The sequence below is a fragment of the Dysidea avara genome, chromosome 10 (genome assembly GCF_963678975.1).
Source record: "Dysidea avara chromosome 10, odDysAvar1.4, whole genome shotgun sequence".
Lineage (NCBI taxonomy): Eukaryota > Metazoa > Porifera > Demospongiae > Dictyoceratida > Dysideidae > Dysidea > Dysidea avara.
The window spans coordinates 12,526,388-12,548,311 of NC_089281.1; the positions used below are offsets into that span (position 1 = coordinate 12,526,388).

General features: G+C 40.0%; 2 protein-coding genes across 5 annotated transcripts in view; both read left to right on the forward strand.

The window, feature by feature from the left end:
- LOC136268141 (glutathione S-transferase theta-3-like) overlaps positions 1-19,861 on the forward strand; it is a 34,734-nt gene extending 14,873 nt beyond the window's left edge. Inside the window, exons 1-4 of one of the 2 annotated variants that reach the window (XM_066063388.1) lie at positions 12,902-13,077; positions 14,818-14,908; positions 14,978-15,128; positions 19,355-19,861. In XM_066063388.1, the coding sequence (XP_065919460.1) occupies positions 12,963-13,077; positions 14,818-14,908; positions 14,978-15,128; positions 19,355-19,678 (681 nt within the window). In that variant the 5' untranslated portion in view covers positions 12,902-12,962 and the 3' untranslated portion in view covers positions 19,679-19,861. Of the gene's footprint in view, positions 1-12,901; positions 13,078-14,817; positions 14,909-14,977; positions 15,129-19,354 lie in introns of those variants that run through there. The other variant, XM_066063387.1, reaches the window with a different exon arrangement.
- On the forward strand, positions 5,561-10,562 carry LOC136269348 (uncharacterized). Of its 3 annotated transcripts, XR_010707295.1 has the most exons (3): positions 5,577-5,660; positions 5,704-8,789; positions 8,861-10,562. XR_010707295.1 is itself a non-coding variant. In XM_066064897.1 (2 exons), the coding sequence occupies exon 2, from the start codon at positions 5,770-5,772 to the stop codon at positions 6,790-6,792; it is 1,023 nt and encodes a 340-aa protein (XP_065920969.1). In that variant the 5' UTR covers positions 5,577-5,660; positions 5,704-5,769; the 3' UTR covers positions 6,793-10,562. The 3 variants fall into 3 exon arrangements, 1 of the variants encoding a protein (XP_065920969.1); XR_010707296.1 differs by lacking the exon at positions 5,704-8,789 and having other exon boundaries at positions 5,561-5,660; positions 10,109-10,562; XM_066064897.1 differs by having other exon boundaries at positions 5,704-10,562.
- Positions 19,862-21,924: the final 2,063 nt, after the last annotated feature.

Consider the following 21,924-nt stretch of genomic DNA (forward strand, 5'->3'; position numbering starts at 1 on the left):
AGGCTAATAGCCCGCAGGGCTCATGCTAGTACGACTAATCACCCATGCCGGTGAAGGCTGATAGCCTCGCCACACTGAGTGATCAATCATCCTAGCCAATACGAGTTCTACCACTGGATTGCTTTTATAGATATACCTAAATGCTTCGATGATGGGTGGGAGAAGGTATCGTTGCTGTTACGTTTGTTAATGTAACGGACAAGATATCATGGAAATATTTCACCATGTGACTCACAATAGAATTGATTGTGGGTTGCAAGCAAACCTACCAAAATATGCGATGAACGTTTTCCATGCCAAACTATGGTGAACTACACATGAGTTACTTTGTTAAACTCGTTTGTGTGCATTCAGGCTGCTAATAGTTCGTGCAACGCGTGTCAATTACGAGCCCTAGTGTATGGTGAAGCTACACAACTAGAAAGTTCCATAAATCATTTAAAGCATAGCCGCGAGTGCTATATGAAAAATAAAGCACGAGGCGCTTGGCCTCAATGCTAATAAAGCACTCGGCTTCCACTGTGAAAAAGGTGGGATATAATATGGTATTTCCAGTGGCTTATTGAATACAAATAAGCCTTAATATAAACCCTGTATTATACTCATGTTATACTTTAGTATAATGCATACTATACTATCACATATATGGTTTCAGTTTATTTACCACATTACCTGAAATAGCTTATATTGAATATAATACCCACACTTTACCATCACATATATGGTCTCAGTATGTTTAACACATTAACTAAAGCCTTACATGAGATTGTTAGTATAACACAGGTTATATCAAGCTTTTTTGTATTCAATAAGCCGCTGGAAATACCATCTTATATCCCTCTTTTTTCACAGTGTTCACCTCGTGCTTTATTAGCATCTCAGCCACGCGCTTCGTGCTTTATTTTTCATATAGCATTCGTGGCTATACTTTAACATATACATATAGAACACTTGGGCTTTTATGGCAAATATAGAACACTTTTTGCTTGATACTCCCACGCAAAGTTCTTTATATATATGTTATGAAAAACTATGCTACTTAAAAGTTACAATCTATCTAAAGTTATAAGTACACAAAAAAATTTGGAATTTTCAACTAGAGAAGAGACCATAGCACATCAATAAAAAGTACTAAAAAAAGCTGGAGTAGTGCATGATATTAAATCAAAGTAAAACAATAAGAAGTGTTATATCCCTATTGTGCATTTTATGGTATCTTGAGCACAGTAGGGATAGAACACTCCTTACTGTTTTACTGTGATTTAATACCGTGCACTACTTCAGCTTGTTTCAGTACTTTTAATTGATGTGCTATGTGGTCCCTACTCTAGTAAGTTGAACATTCCAAATTTCTTTGTGTAATTGTTTGTTAACTTTTTTCCCGTAAAATTATGACTGGTGAACCACATTAAAAGAAAGAAATGGTGCTGCACGCCCCAGCTATCAATTATTGTCTGAAAAGTGAAGTATCCATTATGCTTTGTTGTCAGCTATGCTAAACCTGCTACACAGCAGTACGAATCAAAACTGTTCGAAAAGCACCTCTACAATCAAAGTAGCTACTGTGAAAAATGCAGATGATTTCCGTTATGAATGGAAGTCATCACATGCTGCCTTCCATATTAATAATGGGTGCAAACGCTCTCTGAACCGATTAGTTTGCATGGCAAATATGAGTACCAGCTAGGAAAACCTTTTTTGCTTACTACAAACAGTAGAAAGCCTATCCATATTATTCCAGAAAATGCTAAGTTACGAGAAGCCACACTACTGCACATGTAAGTATACTGTTATTAGTGTTAAAATATTCTTGCCCAGAACAGTAGCTGTTATACTTTAAGAACAAAAACTGTACCACAGGAAAACTAAACTGATCATCTGTGTATAACAGCCATTTTAGTAACCAATCAAAACATGGAGTGATCCAGACAAGGGAGCATGTATTAAAATATTTTTGGTGCCTAATTGTCTGGATTGTGTACTAGAGACCACATCACCATAGGTAGTTGTGCAATATAGCAAAGTTACATCACTTCTGTTTTCTCAATGCTACAAATCATTAGAACATACATCGTGCAGTAGCTACACCTGTAGTTCTATTTGACTTACATTTTACAGAATATACAATCAGTATCAGCTCTTTTAGGACAGATTAATTAGATATCAAAAAATCCTTATCGGTACACCTCTAGTATATAGCTACAGCATCAGACACTTCTACTTCATTTTGAAAGCCACCTACTGAGGTTTTATGATATCAAATTTTAATGTTGTTTTACAAATAATAAGAAATAACACATATACACTGTATTTCAGTATTACATAGAATATTCGATTATTCGTTCTTAACTAAAAATAAATAAAAAATGATTTTAAAAAACATTCATACTCTTTCATTTAGAATATTCGTTTTAGCCCTATATTATATTATGTTTACATAATAAAACTAACCTTGTAGAATTTGCTCCATACTTCCTCTCTGATTGTCTGATTAAATTGAAATAAGGAGTTTAGAGGGCTCTCTTTTTAGAGATGATATACAAAATCATGTGATGGCACACTTTAAATAGAACAAAACAAAGCGTTTTGAAAAATTGTTTCACGAAGGATACAGATCGTCACCGGTATTAAGAAGTTGCCTTGTTGCTTCAAAATGGTAAGTTCTACGCACTTATAAAGTAGATAGTGCTGTTTGTTATTGATAGGTGAGTTTCCCCATATATATATATATATAATGCATTATAACCTTTACTACTTCCTGGAGTTCTGTTAGCACTACAAATTGCTAAGTAATAGAATGCGTAATTTCAAAAAGTTTTTGGGGTAGGCACTGCATAAATTGTTGTGGTCCTTAAAGGTTAATAACTAAGTACAGTAGGACCTCAATTATCTGAACCCTCGATTATCCAAACAGTATAAGTGACTGCTCTATTAGAGTATTTCACAATGAGGTGAATATTCTATTAAAGTAAGTGTATGTTCTATTAGAAGTAGTTTGAACATAACTGTGTACATAAATGAATGGACTTCATTTATCTGAACAAATTCAGCTATCTGAACACTTTTATGATCGAACTGGCACACAGGTGCTTGGATAATGGAGGTCCTACTGTATTTAGTTTCACCTCATTCACCTTAGTCAGTTCATCAAGAGTCCCATCATGATCTTCAATACTCCACAAATCCCCTTCAATTTGATGATCATCAACAAGCTTGGGTGCCTTCAGTCTTGCTGCCAGCTCCTCCGTGGTAACATTGACCTCACTAGGTGATGAGATCATGTGATCCATATAGTACATTTGATGTACACTATTCACCTTTCCACTACAATTAATACTCTTAAGAGCACTGTCTACCTGAGCTATGATTCTCTCCACCTTACTGCCTATTCTAACCAATGCTTTAGACTCAGTCAACACTTCATCACTAATTTGACATTCTTTAGCCAGATCAGCAACATCCCGCTAATGAGGTCCCACAGAACAGTAGTCACCTCATTATACTCTTCTCTGTCTTGTTGGAGCTCCTTCAGAGAAGCCTTCTCCTCACCCAGCTCAAGTTATCTCAGTGCCTCCATAGCTTGACTAAGATTTTGGACATCTCTTGTCAGAGTTTCATCACTTTCCTTTCCAACCTGTAATAAGGAAGACACCACCGTAACATGGCTAGCTTTGAGTATATCCCCTTAGCAAACCATCTTTAGTAGGTGATGATAAGTACTAGGGACTTCTAGACCTGTGAAGTAGAGGTACGTGTCAGCATAGATATTATATATACGTACCCGTAGTATATACTATCTATGGTGTCAGTTAGCCACATTCTCAGCTGGGTAGCTACTTGTTATCAAGACTACAAGAGTTAATATTTTTACTGCACTGTAGATACAGTGAACCCTTGGTTATCCGAACCTCTCTGTTTTCAGGCAATGACAAACCGAACCCCTTTGTTTTCAAAAAAGTGAATCGAATTGAAGCCCATACAAAGCTCTGTTGAACTACTGTAATAGAAAAACATGACACATTGAATGCATCTGACCAGGGCCGCCCACAGGGGGGAGGCAACTGGGGAATTTTGCCCCGGGCCCCAGGAGGCCCCAGGAGGCCCCATGAAGGGCCCCCTGAATACCTGTTTAAAAGATCGATATACTCTAATAGAGCAGTCAGATCTAAATACTCTAATAGAGTAGTCACGGTATTCTTCAGAGGAGCAGTGTAGCAAGCTTATACATAAGGAGATATGGTTGGTGATGGGTAGTTATTGTCATTGCCAGCAGGTTGTGACCTTTTTTTTTTTTTTTTTTTTTTTTGGTCTTCACCTTACAACTTGGATCAAGGGCCCCACTTTAACTCTTTGCCCTGGGCCCCTTAATTTCTCTGGGCGGCCCTGCATCTGACCTGTAGCAAAGTGTAGTTCGCACTGATAATATAGAATAACATATTTTACACAAAATAGTACGTAGACATCGTTACCAATATATTCTAATGATTGGTTGCTAGGGCAATTCTAGGCCGTTTACCAAGCTACTGCATGTTGCTTCATTTTTTCCTCGTTCGAAATGTCTGCTACTTCTGGAGTAACTGTCACGGTTATAAACCCTTCAGTCACTTCAATGGCTGGTGGTGGAAGTGGAGGAAGCTCCAGCAGCTCGTTAGCTACCGCTACTTGGAGACGAATGCTAAACTGGACCGTATCGCCCACATGGTGACCGCATCCCAGGCAACGACTCAGCAGTCTATTGAGGCCTTAAGGGTTGAGTTTCGGAAGGAACAGAAAGAAACTGCAGAGAGAGCAGCCAAGAAAGCTCGTCTTTCAGCAGAAGTAACTTTCAGAAAGAAAGGCAATGAGAGGCAGTTCCGCTTTAACGAGTCACTCCAGAAACACCTTCGTGTAGCTCATGTGAGGCTTGAGGAGGTTACGAGTTCTCCCCCTGTGTCGTCCGAGCTCCGGCAAGTACAACTTGCAATAGAGGAAGGTATGCGTTTGTTGAAATTCAGTCTGCCAAAAGGCTATCAGGTTGGCGGACCGCTCAGAGTTCGGTTGGTCTCTTATCGCTGAGTATGACGCAGACGAGTTGGCTGATGATAGTGACGACGAGAAGAAGATAGAAAAGGCCGAGAAGGCTGCGGAAAGGAAAGCAGCAATACAGAAAATTGCATTGTCTTTGCAACAACCGGCCATGCGCGGTTTGAGCATGCGCGTGTTTTGAATAATAAAACGCGCGCAATACCGGGTTTAACAGTACGCAGGTAATGAAGCCGTTCAATTCCGTGTCAGTTAAATCATTGCATAACCGGAATTATACGGCAAGTATACCAGGATCATCACTAGTTAACAAATACCAAAACCCTGTATTGCACGCATTTTATTATTCAAAACACGCGCATGCTCAAACCGCGCATGGCCGGTAGTTGCAAAGACAATGCAATTTTCTGTAGCTAAGAAGAAGCGCGGTCGTTCCGCGCAGCAGTCTACCGGTTTTGGGCGTGAGGCCCCTTTGAATCAGTAGGATACCGGAAGTGGTTCCGGTACAGGCCACACCTGTTGTTCTTCCTGGTCGTCAAGCGCGCCCAGTTTCAGGCGCCTGTTTCTATTGCGGGAAGTTTGGCCATCAGGAGAAATTGTCCCAAGGCACCAGGAAGAGCAGCTGCAGCATCTAAACAGTATCCTTTTGAACGTGAAATACACAGTATGACTTACTGCCAGTTAGCAACCCTGATTTTGAAGGACAAGGCCCTGATGCTGGACTCAATGGTCCTATTTGGGAGTTAGATGTTGATGAACTTCATAGTATACTGGTCCATGCAAGGAGGCCTCAGGAAACATATAAGGTTTTGGATAGATGTTTTGAATGCCCCTCATAGGGTAGTGGATGCAACTCAGTATGGCTATATGTTTCCTTTGTTTTCTTCACCAACACCATATTTTGGTTGTAACCATTTGGCTAATTGTGACTTTGTTTCCCTGGCGATCCAGGAATTGCTAGTCAATAACTGTATTGCTAAGGTTGACTTTCAACCTTTTATATGTAGTCCTTTGTCAGTTGTTGATGGACCCAGTAAGAAATGTCTGGTGATTAATCTCAGACACCTCAACCAGTTCCTGTGGAAGCAGAGGTTTAAATATGAAGACCTTAGGACAGCTCTGATGTTATTTGAAAAAGGTGATAAGGCATTTACGTTTGACCTGAAGTCTGGTTATCACCATGTTGACATCCACAAAACCTGTTGGAAGTATTTAGGCTTTATGTGGCCTGTGAATAAAGTCCAGACTTATTTTACGTTTAAAGTCCTTCCATTTGGCTTATCTTCAGCGTGCTACTTGTTTACTAAGCTTCTTAGGCCATTAGTTAAGTATTGGAGGGGACATGGTTATAAGATAGTGGTGTATTTAGATGACGGTATTTGCTCTGTAGAAGCTGAAAGGGCCGAAGCTGCCAATAGATTTGTTCAGGAGTCCCTGGCTAATGCTGGCTTTGTGGCTCACCCTACGAAATCCCAGTGGGTTCCTTCCTACCAGGTGTCTTGGTTAGGGTTTGATATCAATCTAGAAACAGGCCAGATTATTGTCCCCACAGATAAGGTGCATGCTTTTAGAAGTTTAGTGTCTTCTGCAATTAAGACAGTAGTGCTTCCTGCCCGTCATACTGCTAGGATCATTGGGAAGATAATTTCTTTGTCCCTTGCAGTGGGCCCAGTTAGTCGACTCATGACTCGTAGTTTGTATGCAGTGATTAATGAGTGTTATACCTGGAGTGACATGTTGTCACTGAGTCCAGAGGCTCTCTGTGAGTAACAATTTTGGGAAGCAAATCTTCAGGAGTATGACTCTCAGCCTTTATGGTGCCAGCCAGGTGCTGTAAGAATTGTGTATTCTGATGCTAGCGATACAGGATTTGGTGGGTATATTGTTGAACATGGTCAGTATGTGGTGCATGGCCATTGGGATGCTGTAGAGGCCCAACAAAGCTCTACATGGCGTGAGCTTAAAGGTGTCAGGCTGGTTCTTCAATCATTGATATCAAAACTTCAAAATTGTAAAGTTAAGTGGCTTACTGATAACCAAAATGTTTCCCGGATTCTTCTGGTGGGTAGTAAAAACCCGGCCCTTCAACAGGAAACCCTAGGTTATGTTCCTTGTGTGTACAATATAGTGTGTCTGTTGAGCCTGAGTGGATACCTCGTACTGAGAACCAGATAGCTGATTTTATCAGTCACATACAAGACTTTGATGATTGGCAATTACACCCAAATGTGTTTTGCTGGTTGAACAGTAGATGGGGCCTGTGTACAGTTGATCGCTTTGCAAGCTTTTATAATACTCAACTACCTAGGTTTAATAGCCGTTTCTGTAACCCAAGGTCTGAGGCAGTAGATTGTTTCACATGTGATTGGACTGGTGAAATGAATTGGTGGTGTCTCCCAGTCTACCTCATTCCATGTTTGCTAAGGCATGCTCAGAACTGTAAGTGCAGGGGTATCATTGTACTACCTCATTGGTCATCCGCCCCATTTTGGCCTCTAATTTGTCCTGATGGTAGACATCTTGCTTCTTTCGTCAGGGATTGGTGTGACCTGCCCCTGTTTGACCATTTGTTTTTGCCTGGTAGGTGTACCTCAGGGTTCTTTTCTGGTTCAAGGTCAACCACTTGTGTTCTTGGCTTGTTATTTGATTTTAACATGCCTGTTGGTGGCCCTCTGTTGTTCTCTTAAAACCATGTGTCATATTCATTGAATAGCTAATAAAAATAAAAATAAATTTAAATTTAAAAAAAAAAAATTTTTTAAACAAAATTCCTTACACAAGTTGTATATGATTAGAATGTTCTCTGTTCAATAAGCCAATCCCAGGCAGGTAGTATACATAGAATTAGTGTAATGAGCACCCTTCTTCTACACCAACAGTTGGTATATCTACACATGTTTATAGGTAAGGGCTGTGTGCCAACCACTGTCGGTCAGTGTGCTGAGATGCTTTTGTGTTAAGCATTGGTTTGTGTTGTTCCAGCCACTGTTGGTCAGTGTGCTGAGATGCTTCTGTGTTAAGCATTGGTTTGTGTTGAGCCAGCCACTGTTGGTCAGTGTGCTGAGATGCTTCTGTGGTAAGCATTGGTCTATGTTGTGTGTTGAGCCAGTCACTGTCGGTCAGTGTGCTGAGATGCTTCTGTGTTAAGCATTGGTTTGTGTTGTGCCAGCCACTGTCGGTCAGTGTGCTGAGATGCTTCTGTGGCAAGCATTGGTCTATGTTGTGTGTTGAGCCAGTCACTGTCGGTCAGTGTGCTGAGATGCTTCTGTGTTAAGCATTGGTTTGTGTTGTGCCAGCCACTGTCGGTCAGTGTGCTGAGATGCTTCTGTGGCAAGCATTGGTCTATGTTGTGTGTTGAGCCAGTCACTGTCGGTCAGTGTGCTGAGATGCTTCTGTGTTAAGCATTGGTTTGTGTTGTGCCAGCCACTGTTGGTAAGTGTGCTGAGATGCTTCTGTGTTAAGCATTGGTTTGTGTTGTGCCAGCCACTGTCGGTCAGTGTGCTGAGATGCTTCTGTGGCAAGCATTGGTCTATGTTGTGTGTTGAGCCAGTCACTGTCGGTCAGTGTGCTGAGATGCTTCTGTGTTAAGCATCGGTTTGTGTTGTGCCAGCCACTGTTGGTCAGTGTGCTGAGATGCTTCTGTGGCAGGCATTGGTCTATGTTGTGTGTTGAGCCAGCCACTGTCAGTCAGTGTGCTGAGATGCTTCTGTGGTAAGCATTGGTCTATGTTGTGTGTTGAGCCAGCCACTGTCAGTCAGTGTGCTGAGGTGCTTCTGTGGTAAGCATTGCATGGTCTATGTTGTGTGTTGAACCAGCCACTGTCAGTCAGTGTGCTGAGATGCTTCTATTGGTGTGTATTGTGTCAGCCACTATAGGTCAGTGTGCTGAGATGCTTCCATGCTAAACAATTGTCTGCCTGTTATTGTGATGGGCTTTTTGAATATTTATTACACTAAAATCGTGTGTATTTTGCAGTGGTACAAGGCCAGATAGTATGGCAAGAGTTATTGTGCATGGAAGATCCCCATTTTAAGTGCTTGGCCAAGAGCTTGTATACTACAGTTCTCAACAGTAAGGTTCCTTCTACAACTAAGAAGTACATGTATGCTTTCAACCGCTGGAGGAAATGGGCCCAGTCCCTTAGCAATATCAACATGTTTGCAGTAAAGCCAGTTCATCTGGCATTGTATCTTCAACACTTGGGAGATTCTAAGCAGTCCTGAGCAGCTGTGAAGGAAGCTACATATGCTATTGCCTGGATTCATCAAATGGCAGGGTTGCCGTCACCTTCCAGCAATCCGTTGGTATATAGAGTGTGTCTATGTCCGGGTGTATGTGGCTTGCAGTGCTAAAGTTACTTGCCCAGTTGCAATGCTTAAGCGATATATGGACATGGGTGGTTTATCAAACTCCTCTGGAATATTGTTCCGTCCGCTGGAAAAAGGGGGTGAGCAGCTGCGTCCATCTGGCCAATTGTCACACACTCGTATACAAGAGCTGTTGTTGGACAGGTTGGAATCTCTTGGGTTCTCTAAGTCAGATTTTTCAGCCTTAGGTCAGGAGGTGCTACTTCTGCAGCTCAAGCTAGAATACCAGACAGATTATTCAAGAGGCATGGTCGTTGGTCCTCAGATAGCGCCAAGGATGGCTATGTTAAAGACTTAGTTGCTTCTCTCTTAGAAGTTACACAAAAATTAGGCACCTGAGCCTTATATATATACCGAGTCCCGCTCTTTGTACCTCTAGAGTGTGTCTATATACATAGTAAGTGCTGGTGCTTGGTGCACAGCCAGGCCAACCCAAGTGTCTGTGTGTGTCGTGGCATGCAATAGAGTTTACGAGTGGTATTTTCTGTCGGTCATGCAATATTAGACAGAAAATATGCTCTCCGCGGTACGTAATTGCGCATGTGTGGCGGGATAATTGGGGTATTTAAATGAATGATTGGTTGTTAGGGCAATTCTAGGCCGTTTACCAAGCTACTGTTGCTTCATTTTTATTGAGGGGATGTTAGTGTGTAATGGATGTGATGTGTGATGTTGACTTCAGTTAATTTTTTATTTATTTTTTCCTTTACAGACATTAGCTAGATGATGAGCCTACTCAGTTGGACTAGATTCTGGACTATTATATATGTATTCATCCATGTGCTTAATCTTGCTTGTGGTTATTGTTATTGCAGTTTGTGTTCGAGAGTGATGCACATGTGGTGCTACAGCTGCATGCATCATGTATGGTTTTTTCCTCCAGCTGTTCTTTTTTTACCCATGTGGTTTTTGTTCAGTGGGGGTTTTTTCCCTTGGGGGCAGATTTGGGTCGGCTGTCTCCAAAATTTAGGCAAAACTGATACTTTATTGTTGCAGACCCTGCTGTAGCATCACACAGGTCTACAGATCACAGATCACATGGCAGTTATTAATGTGTTGGGTAGTGTTTCCAGTATCTATGGTGTTTCATAGTTAGCTATGGTGGTGTTTTGTAAATAATTATTTTCAAACAATCATTAAACTCTTGCTTGGTGCACGGCCAGGCCAACCCAAGTGTCTGTGTGTGTTGTGGCATGCAATAGAGTTTAGCGGGGAGCTGCGATTTTCCAAGTTCTTGCAATGGGAAGCGTCATGCGCTAATGATGTGTCAGTATGCGCAGTTCTTTAAATACAGGAAACTGCATTGTCTTTGCAACTACCGGCCATGCGCGTGTTTGAATAATAAAATTCGTGCAATACTGCGGTTTTCCAAGTTCTTGCAATGCAAAGCGTCATGCGCTAATAAGGCCACACCAAGTCAAACCTTAGTTTCTGGTCACCCGCCCGCATGGTAAACCTGGAACCCTAGTTTATGAGGACTATTATTAATATTACAGGTGCTTAAGTGCATGTGACCCAGCAAGACACTTATTTTTTACTGCAAAAGATCGAGATACTCTAATAGAGCAGTCAGGGATTCCAATAGAGCAGTCACACTACTCTTAACTCTAATATTAGGTATATATGCCACACTAATAAAATGTTTCTAACTATAGCTAGTTTTGTCCTTGATTATATAGCTGTTCAGATTATAACTGTTACTAATGCTTCTGTAACCAAAGTAATTTCAGTAGCATTAACTACTAGTCCATGCAGATGGGCCATAGCTTTAACTTTATAATTCAAATGTAGTCCTCTAATGATTAGTCTAGTAACTTCAAATTCCTTGTATCACTGAACACTACAGGGATATGGAAAGCCGGCAACATTCGGTGAGCTTAAACTTAAACTTTTCCATAACTAAAATTAGATTGGCAAGTAGAAACCCTTATAGTTTAAACATTCCCAGATGATCACTAAAAAACACTAGTCTGGAGCACTCAATGACCCAAAACTTTGACAGTATACTTTTCTCAAGGTTTGCTGAATAGAAGGCTGGAAACACATAGCTAGTGGGCTAAGACTTCACATTTGAATGAAGAATTTCTGATGTGAAAATAGAAGTTAAATTTCATTTTGGATCATGATCATTTGAACAACTTAGCTATAAGTCATAGTAATACTTTCCTGACATAGCTAATGAGACATTTATTTCACTTGGAAAGCATAAGTAGCTACATGAGCAAAACATTTCCTATAGTATATTCTAAATAAATAAATAAATATACTTAAATGCTATCCATCAGTGTATAGCTATCCATGATCCATCAACAACTTTCCTAGTGCATTTTTTGCCGAAGCACAACTACTTATGTTGTTGGTTAAGTTCAATTGACTGAAAACAAAATCAACATGAATTTGCTAAATTGATCAAATAATGATACCATACAGTATATTGTCACAATAGAGTCTATAGTCCTGAAGTCCTGATCATCCGCCCACCCGCATCCATTTGTAGGCTTGGGAGTGACCAGAAACTAAGGTATGACTTGGAGTGGCCTAATGTGTCAGCATGCGCAGTTCTTTAAATACACCTGTAATAATCTGTGGCTGTCGAGTTGTATGCGTAGGCATACTTGAAGTCTTGTGAGTCAGTAGTTTTCACTGAAAATCCACTGTTGAACAACTGCTCACGTACATGCTTGTATAGCGCATGACGCTTTGCATTGCAAGAACTTGGAAAACCGCAGTACCACAGGACTTCAAGGATGCCTACGCATACAACTCAACAGCCACAGAATATTACAGGTGTATTTAAAGAACTGCGCATATACTGACACATTATTAGCTAGCGCATGACGCTTTGCATTGCAAGAACTTGGAAAACTGCAGTACAGGGTTTTCGTATTTGCTAACTAGTGATGATCCTACCATTCCTGGTATACTTGCTGTAAAAGTTAATTCCAGTTATGCAATGATTTAACTGACGCGGAATTGAACGGCTTCGATACCATACCCGGTACTGCGGTTTTCCATGTCCTTGCAATGCAAAGCGTCATGCGCTAATATTGTGTCAGTATGCGCAGTTCTTTGAATACACCTATAATGTTCTGTGGTTGTCGAGTTGTATGCGTAGGCATGCCTAAAGTCCTGTGAGTCAGTAGTCGTCACTGAAAATCCGCTGTTGAACAACTGCGCACCACATGCTTGTATAGCGCATGACGCTTTGCATTGCAAGAACTTGGAAAACCGCAGTATTGCGCGCGTTTTATTATTCAAAACACGCGCATGCTCAAACCGCGCATGGCCGGTTGCTGCAAAGACAATGCAATTTTCTGTACTCCTGTAATATTCTGTGGCTGTCGAGTTGTATGCGTAGGCATCCTTGAAGTCCTGTGAGTCAGTAGTTGTCACTGAAAATCCACTGTTGAACACCTGCACACGTACATGCTTGTATAGCGCATGACGCTTTCCATTGCAAGAACTTGGAAAACCGCAGTAATCTCAGACGAGATACATACTGCGCATGTGCAACTAAAGGTTAAATACCTCAGTTAAACTATACAGTATTCAGTGAAGGTCAAAGACCTCGAGATGCCAGAACTTCGTGTCTTCTACGATCTACTCTCCCAGCCATGCAGGGCTGTTGTCTTATTTCTAGAAATGAATAAGATTCCTTATGAGTCTGTGCTGATCAGTTTACGTGAAGGTACGTGATGTTGAACTTGTGAGGTAATGGTACCTTGGGTAGCATTCGATAGGGTCACTGAGTTTTGCAACACCATTAGACACTGATGGTGCTAGTCTAAGTCTAAATCCGTCACATGCAGGACATGCGCCTCATGCAGGCAGCGTTGCGTTGTAACTCAGGGTACGAGCCCGCGACAAAAGTTCATGTAGTGAGAACGATACCGTGTGGTAGTCTAGCCATGTTGTCTGAGACATCTGTGATGCGTAGATGTGACGAACTCAGTCTCTGATGCTTGAATTCATGTAGGGATAGTCACATGCTCTAGGGCGTGTCTCATTATTTTTATTTAAGTGCACCGGAAGTGACTCTTGCAGTTCTGCAGCACACACAAAAACTGTTCAAGAAGTCATAGGGCCAATCTGATATTCCTTTACTTGCTTATACCCAAGAGGTCAGTCACTTGATGGCCATCAAATTTCATATTTCAGTGGTGAAGTTTTGGCAGGAACTTTTTGCTCTGCTCTGTGCTTTATTCATGAAGCCACAAAAGATGTGTTGTTCATCATGTGATGATAGCTATACTATGTTCAGTGGCGTAGCAATACTGGGGCCTAGCTGTGCCCCACTGTCAGTTTTCTAGGCTCCATCATCAGTAACCGCTGTAACTCATGTGATCCGACATGACAATTTCTCACAGTGCTATATCAGCTTTTTATATCACCGCTGCATGTATGATTTCCTAGTTACTTGCCATATAAATAACATAAATAGGCAAACTTAATATATTCTATTGAATGCCCACTATCACATGATAGCAAGTTTAATAGTAAGCAAGCTGTCAGTAAGTGAGCATCACGATTAAGTCAAGGTGAGGCGTTTTATAACTGAGGCATTGAGTGAGGCGTTCATCGATCTTGTTATAGAAGATTTTCAAATGTTAAAGTAATATTCCTTTTAATGCCTGCTGCAAAAAAGATTGTGATGATGCTATTGGTACGGATAAAATGATGCTAGTGATTGGATAATGATACTAAGGAGATTGTTGATATTTCATAATTTCGAGGTGTAGTGTACACATGCCTTTTAATGCCCACTATGGTTTAGCGGATCATCAATAGTGCAGAACTGATAATGTTCTTTCACTGGCAGCATTTTGGGTGGCGCACGTCATTTTAGTGGGAAATCCTATAATTATACTTGTTAGTGTTTAAGCCCATGTGCTGTTTTTCTTGAGGTTTCATTCTTCATAAATTTTCTACCATCATCTCATTGGTGATCATAACTCAGACTGCAAAATTGCAACTGTTCATACTAAAGCAAATTATAGTTGTTTGTACTAGTGCTTCATTTTACACTTGTTGAAATCAGGAGTTCAGTGGTGATTCTAGACCTGACCTATGGGGAGGGGGCAAGTAGGGAACAGTATGACTATTAATTGTTGTACGGCTGTAACATAAGGTAGAATTTCAGAGGGGTCTGGGGGTGTAATCCCCAGAAGTTTCAGGATTTTTGCAATTTGAAGGCTTGAAAACAGCCTAAAATATATGCTAAAAAAACATGAAAAAAATACTAAAAATAACAATGCCATTCTACACTGCAGCTTTTCCCCAAGATTTTTACAAAGTTTTTTCAGCAGGGGGGGCCATGGCTCCCCCTGGCCCCCCTTAGAATTGCCTATGTGCTAGTTGATGTGTAGTGCCTAGTGTAAGTTCTCAGTAGTCTGATTATACATTCACCAATTTTCTTTTCAAACTACAGGTGAACAGAAAAATCATGAAGGTCTAGGAAAGGTCAATCCTTTCAGAACTATCCCTGCAATAGATGATAATGGATTGTGCTTGTGTGAAAGGTAAGTAGTTATAGCATATGACACATTCTGGAAATTTTTAGATAATGTGTTTATGTATTCCTCATCTAGTGGAGCTATTCTAAGGTACCTTGCAGCAAAGTACAAAGTTCCTGACCACTGGTATCCCAGCAAACTAGAGGATCGTGCCAGAGTAGATGAATGTCTTGACTGGAGTGACTCAAACATCAGGGCTGGAGCTGGTGGTTACTTTGTGAATAAGGTATATTATCAAACAGTATGGTAGTACTGTTTAAATATAGGGAAGTGATGTATGCCGTCTAAAATTCCACCTTTAAAAATCATCCTAGAGACATCTTACATGTCACTTTTATGGAATAATGTTAGGCCATCTAACATCAATCAAATACAGCATTGAAAACAAGAAAACATTTACAGGCGGCCGGATATGGAATTTTAAAAAATCACTCAAATTTAACTTTTCATCAGCCTGCCGCTTTCCTCACCACAGTTGCAAGACTGGAGCCCAAATGAAACAGCGCACAGCCACCATTTTATGCCGCGGTAACAAACTCACCAGTGACATGTGCCTTTTGGGGTTCCGACGAGTGTGTGCCCACTGCGCCTTGTTAAACCAGGTGCACACCCCCACAGCCGGCTGTGGGCACGCCCCTGGTTTACTGAAATTGTTTTCGTAAAAGTGTGTGTGTGTACCTATCTACCTATGTTTGTCTGTACGCACCCACGTGAGCAAAATTGTTTAATATTGGTAAAAGCAGCTTTTACATAAGAAGTAAAAGTGAAATGAAGTCTGTATTAAACTTCTGTACAGGTGAACTTTGCTCTGAGGTGGTTTCTTTTTGGCGGACTGAAATACGGGTGTAGCAACTTTCCTCAGACTACCTTCCCCTTGAGGTTTTCAGGCGTTTAGCAACTGAAAAACAACGTTGCAGGCCTCGTACACTACCAGGAATAGCCTATCGCTTCGAGTTGAAAGGGGGCGTATCCCTTACATAAGCGAACGAAAATGAAGAGCAACTTTGAGGCTTTGTTGAGAGAATTTGTGGGAAAAAACACATTAGTCACACTATAAAACAGTTTAGAAGATACTTCTGTGCGTAATGTGTTAATAAAGTGTTTTTTTTTTAAACAAATGCTTCCTTAGCAGTGCATAGCAACGTAATTGAACGAATTATGAATATTTCGTGAAGTACGAAATACAAGAATTAGCTAATAATATTATTGCACAACCTAAAACTACCCTATTGTAAAGTAGAAATACATAGTTGATTAATTCATAGTAGCATATACTGTCTATAGTTAATTCCAGATGAGTTAGCTAGCTGCATGGCGCCTGGTTTTTAGAAGTAGCACAACATCAACTTGTCTTTCCTTTTATCTTCAATCAGGCTGGTCTTCATTCTTCTTCATACAATGAAACCATATTAAGGCATTAATTTTCCCTATCAGTGCTTTCCTTGAACAGCATATTTAGCTACTGCAAACTGATTTAAGTGCTTACACTTGATAGATACCTGTAACTTCACGATGGGTTCAAGACCACGTTTATTAATGCAATCTTGGTTGATTGATAGTGATTGAGCACCGAGACCACACCCCTTAACAATCTATTTACTCAATCATGATCACAAACCCTGTTATTATTGGTCTAGCTATTTATAAGCTAGTATAGTGGAAATATGAAATAGTGACACACCCGTAGTAGGTGAAAGGCTGACTCGAGATACTCTAATCTGCGCAAAAACAGCCAAGCTGTGAAAAATGGTGCAGCCTTAAAATGCCTAGGTTAAAAAGTTGTGAAATCAAAAGTAGCGACCAAGAAATGGCTGCAATGGTGTAAATGCTAATAAATTTTTAACATTGCACACAGCGTATATTACATATAGTTTTCTAATGTGCATATATTATCATGATAATATCCAATTATCGTCATAAATATTTCCATGATATATATATCATATTCGATGCACTTTTTCAGTATCGCCCAACCCTAATGTGATGTGATATTAAGTATGGTATGTACACAATAGTAGGGATCGTGAATAGTATTGGCCAAAGACAAGATTTGTATTCCCTTTACAATGACTTGGTGTTAGGGCACACAATCAAGCTATTATGTGCTTTGTGCTTTCAGATTGACCCGAAACACTATCAACAAGTTCTAATTTTTCTATTTAACGAAATTCTATAGTGATTTCTGACTACTTCATCATTAGTGAACTTAAAGTGCAAATGTAATCCAAACTATAAATCTAGAAAAATGGGCTGCATTGATCAGTGGGATGTTAGCTATATCCAACCAAGTAGTTGCTAGTTGTGACTCCACTTTCATTTATGTTTTCATTCATGAGCAGGGTGAAGCAATCAGGAACCATCAAGTCTCATGGATGTTTTTGACTCTGAGGATAATTGTCTGGTTGCACACACTTACCTCTGCCCAATTTTTGGTACCATTTCTCTTGCTCAATACTTGTTTATAACTTATGCTGCTAACCTAAAATCACAGTATATATAGTTGAACAAAGTGATGCATGTATATTATTTTTAAATTGAAGGCCTGCTGTGGGTACGCACCTGGTTTACTGAAATTGTTTTCGTAAATGTGTGTTGTGTGTGTGTGTGTTTGTTTGTCCATATGTACCCACATGAACAAACTCATTAAATGGTAAAAGCAGCTTGCATTTAAGAAGTAAAAATGAAATGAAGTTTGTATTAAACTTCCACACAGGTAAACTTTACTCTGAGGTAGTTTCTTTTTGGCAGTCTGAAATACGGATGTGGCAACTCTCCTCAGGCTTTGTGAATTACCTTTCCTTTGGTGGTTAACAACTGAAAACAATGGTGCAAGCCTCGTAGACTACTAGGAATAACCTGTCTCTTCTATTTGAAAGGGGTGTGTCCCTTATGTATGCAAAAAAAAATGAAGAGCAGCTTGAGGTTTTGCCAAGAGAATTTTGTGGGAAAAACAGGATAGTCAAACTATAAACAGTATAAAAGATACTTCTGTGCGTAATATGTTGTTAAAAGCGGTTTGTTCAACAAGCACTTCCTTAGCAGTGCATAGCAATGTAATTGAAGAATTACAGAATTATGAAATCCAAACTTACAATAGATTATATGCATTATTGCAAAACCAAAAACCTATTGGCTAAAATAATAACATAGTAATATAGGCCTGACCAGAAGTTTACACTTCATTGCTGCAAGGACTTACAAGCTAACTGTGATGCTGATAGTTGGAGACATGTGCTTCTAAGGACTTCATCACGTTGGAGTTTAGTATGTAACAGTTTCATGATTTGTGATAAACTTGATCTCATCCTGTTTAAAATGATATTAGCATGTAGTTAGACTGTTGACAAACCAATTCAGGTAGTAAATTTATATTAGTGGTTTCTTTGACATTCAATTTTATTCACATCATAATGCAAAAATGGTTAAAAGAGTGGGGGTACTTCGTACACAGAGCCATTGGAAGGGATAAACATTTTGAGCTGTTCCCCATGAAGAAAGCAGGTGAAAACTCTGGTAAGACTTGTTAACTATATTCCTATGCAGGGACATGCATTATTGCACTTCTTGAAAAGTACAAAACCAACCTGGCAATTTTCGAAAAGCACGGAAATACATGTCCCCCACATAGGGAGATTGTTATAAATAAGTCTCACCAGAGTTTTCTTCATGGGGAATATCTCGGAAACATTAGCCTTCCAATGGCGCTCTGTACAGAGTTGTACTGATAATCGGATTGGTAGCATCTGATAATTAGCTGCTCTTACAGTAATCGGAAATCGGTTGTAATGGGATGTGGCCTGCAGATTATTAGTCTATTCAGCTTCAGCAGCTGCAGTACGTACCACTGGAGGGCTGGTGTCAAAGGCTCTGGTATGTACTTGGGTAATTTGTTTATGTTTTGTGGTAACCACAAAGATAAACAGTGATGGTTCAGGCCTAGCCCACTTGTCTGACTAGCAACTTTGAGATAAGTGTACAGAATTGGGTTTACTAGCTCTACTTTTAATGGAGTGTGCACAAGTATAATGGTAGAGACCTACAATCAGGTATCGGTTAACTATCGGTAAAACAGGGTAAAAATATATCAGATATTGGTTTTCCCTGAAAAGTGGAAATCGGTACAACTCTACAAAGCATCCCGACTCTACAAAGCATCCCGACTCTTTTTGCCATTTTTGCATTATGACATAATTGCAGATAAGTTGTATGCGTAGTTGGTTAATTCTAGACAAGTTAGTTAGCTGCATGGCACCAGGTTTTTAGAAGTAGCATAACATCAACTTGTTTTCATGTAATAATTTATGGACTTCATTTATCCGAACGATTTGTTTGGCACCCACATGAAGAAACGGTTCGTTATTGTTTGCAATCATATACTTGTTCTAGGGATGTATATATACTACTGGTAATGCAGTTTGGTTATTGAGCTGTGTACAACTATTATTTATGTAGTTTATTGGACCAAAGATGTTTGGTAAGCCAGAGGATCCTGCCAAGGTTGAAGAGAGTAAAGGAAAACTTGACAAAGCCATTAGCAGCCTTGAGAACCACTTTTTGAGCAAAGGAAAGTTTATCAATGGAGATGATATTTCTATTGCTGACCTGAAGCCATTTTGTGAGATAACACAACTGTGGGTAGCCGGAGTTAAACCTTATGAGGCTGGTTCTAAGGTTGATGTATGGATCAACAACTGCATTGAGAAATTCGGGCCAGCTTATGATTTAGCATATAAAGTGAATAAAGAAATGATTGAAAAGGGTGTGTTGAAATCTTAACACCACAAACTGATGTTGTTGATCGTTTGTGTGATTACTGTGATTACTGTTTAAATGTTTTAGACTGTTTTAGGCTATATATTTTGTTAAACTTTAACAACTAGGTAGGTCAACGATTGCTTTTATTGTAAATGGTTTCAGTTACGTTAAATGTTGTGGTTTGCCATGAATGGACCACCTATATATGATCAATATAAAATAATATTGCTTAGTTAGGTACACATTTATTACATAGTAGAAGTGGCCTCAAAACTAACTATGTCTTATTAAAGAACTACAACAGATAGTACACATGCATGCTCTCTGGTTTGATAAATAGAGATACATTGGTGATTCAATCCTGTTTGAAATTAACAGAACATCATCCAAGTATATTGTTTCACTACTTGAGTGTTCTTGAGTCATATATACTTTGCAATTATAACCTTGTGGTAGTTGGTTGCTGGTTATTTGGCTTGCAGAGGCACAAACTTCTTCAGGATGAATACAATTAATGATCCCATACACTGTACTAAGACTCTGACACTTTATAATCACTATTGTCAACGCAACCTTACCAGCAAGGTCCATCTACATAATACTTCTCCATTCAGTTTACTGAGCCTTGTACCATCCCAGTGTCTTGTCACCATCCTCAACCCATTATACAAGGATAGAGTATGATTCAGTAGTTATAGGTAGTTGGAACTTGTTATTAGAGTTCTTATTAATTGAATCACTTATTAATGCTTCTGAAACCTTACACGATTATACACATAGGCGGCAGAAAGAGGGGGCTAAAGCCCCCCCTCGGTCTGCTGAGGGGGGGGCTTAGCCCCCCCTCAGAATGATATCACACCGAAATTATCTTTCTTGGAGTGGGGCTGAAAACCGTGATAAAGATCGAGATACTCTAATAGAGCAGTCACTCTAATAAAATAGTCAGTGTGTAGCGAGCTATGAAAGGATTTTTATGCAGTTTATCAGCTATAAATGGTAGCTGGTGAGGTGGAAAGCTCTTGTCAGTTGGTTGCGACCTTTTATTTTATTTTTTTTTGTCTCACCTTACCAAACTATAGAAATAAGTCTGGGTCAGCCCAGCCCCCCCTCATATCAACTACTTCCTCCGCCGCTGATTATACATCATAGCAGCCATAACAAAATTAGATTAGTACATCATCATCTCAGCAGGAGAGCTATTGCATGGAGTGAGTGGCCCAGCTACAATTCTCCGATGTGATCAGCAGTAAACAGCTAGCTATAGTATAGATAAGAATAGCCAGTTATAGATGCACCATAATACTGACACCACGTAAAGGATAAGCAGCCATAAAGTGCAAATTATCACATACAGCAATGAATTAAGTGATGAATTACATTAAGATCGTGATGTGGGTAAATCAGTCGACCACGATCTTAATGTAATTCATCACTTAATTCATTGCTGTATGTGATAATTTGCACTTTATGGCTGCTTATCCTTTACATGGTGTCAGTATTATGGTGCATCTATAACTGGCTATTCTTATCTATACTATAGCTAGCTGTTTTTTTTGTTGTTTTTTACAAATTAATGACATGAGATAAAACAGTACATAATGAACAAAAACAAATTATCTTAAATATGGGCCTCAGCGACCTGCACAGCAATCGGTGCCTCAGCAACCTGCACGGCAATCGGTGCCTCAGCAATGGGACAGCGCAAACTGGACCTGGCACCGCGAATGCACATAATTGCAGACCTCAACAAAGAGAAGCTCAATTTACATCTCAGCCATCCCATTACTATTCCATAGGAAAGACTGTGCTTTGCACTCAAAAGGTTGGCCAATCTATATATCTATATATATAAAGCTGTCTGTCTGTCTGTCTGTCTGACGGTCACGCTGCTTACTCACCAGACTTGGCGCGAATCAACATAGTCTGTGCTGATAATGAAGCGCTCATCATCCGCCTACTCTAAGATTGTTATCACGAGTTCACGCGTGCTTCCGTTCGTTCTCTACAGTGCGTAGAAGGCCAAGGTGTAGAGAAAACTTGAGCAACATTCCTTTGAAAACCACAGCACATATTGTTCAAGTGGTAGAACGCCTGACTAGCGTGTAAGAGGTCGTGGGTTTAAATCCACGTGTTGACAGATTTTTTTCTTTCTACTCAGTACCTTTTTGTAAACACCTTTTTAAAACACGGCTTTTAGCTCATCATATCTTGGCATGCAAAGCACATATCGAGGCTGGACTTTAGCGAAATTAAACGCCCATCATCTG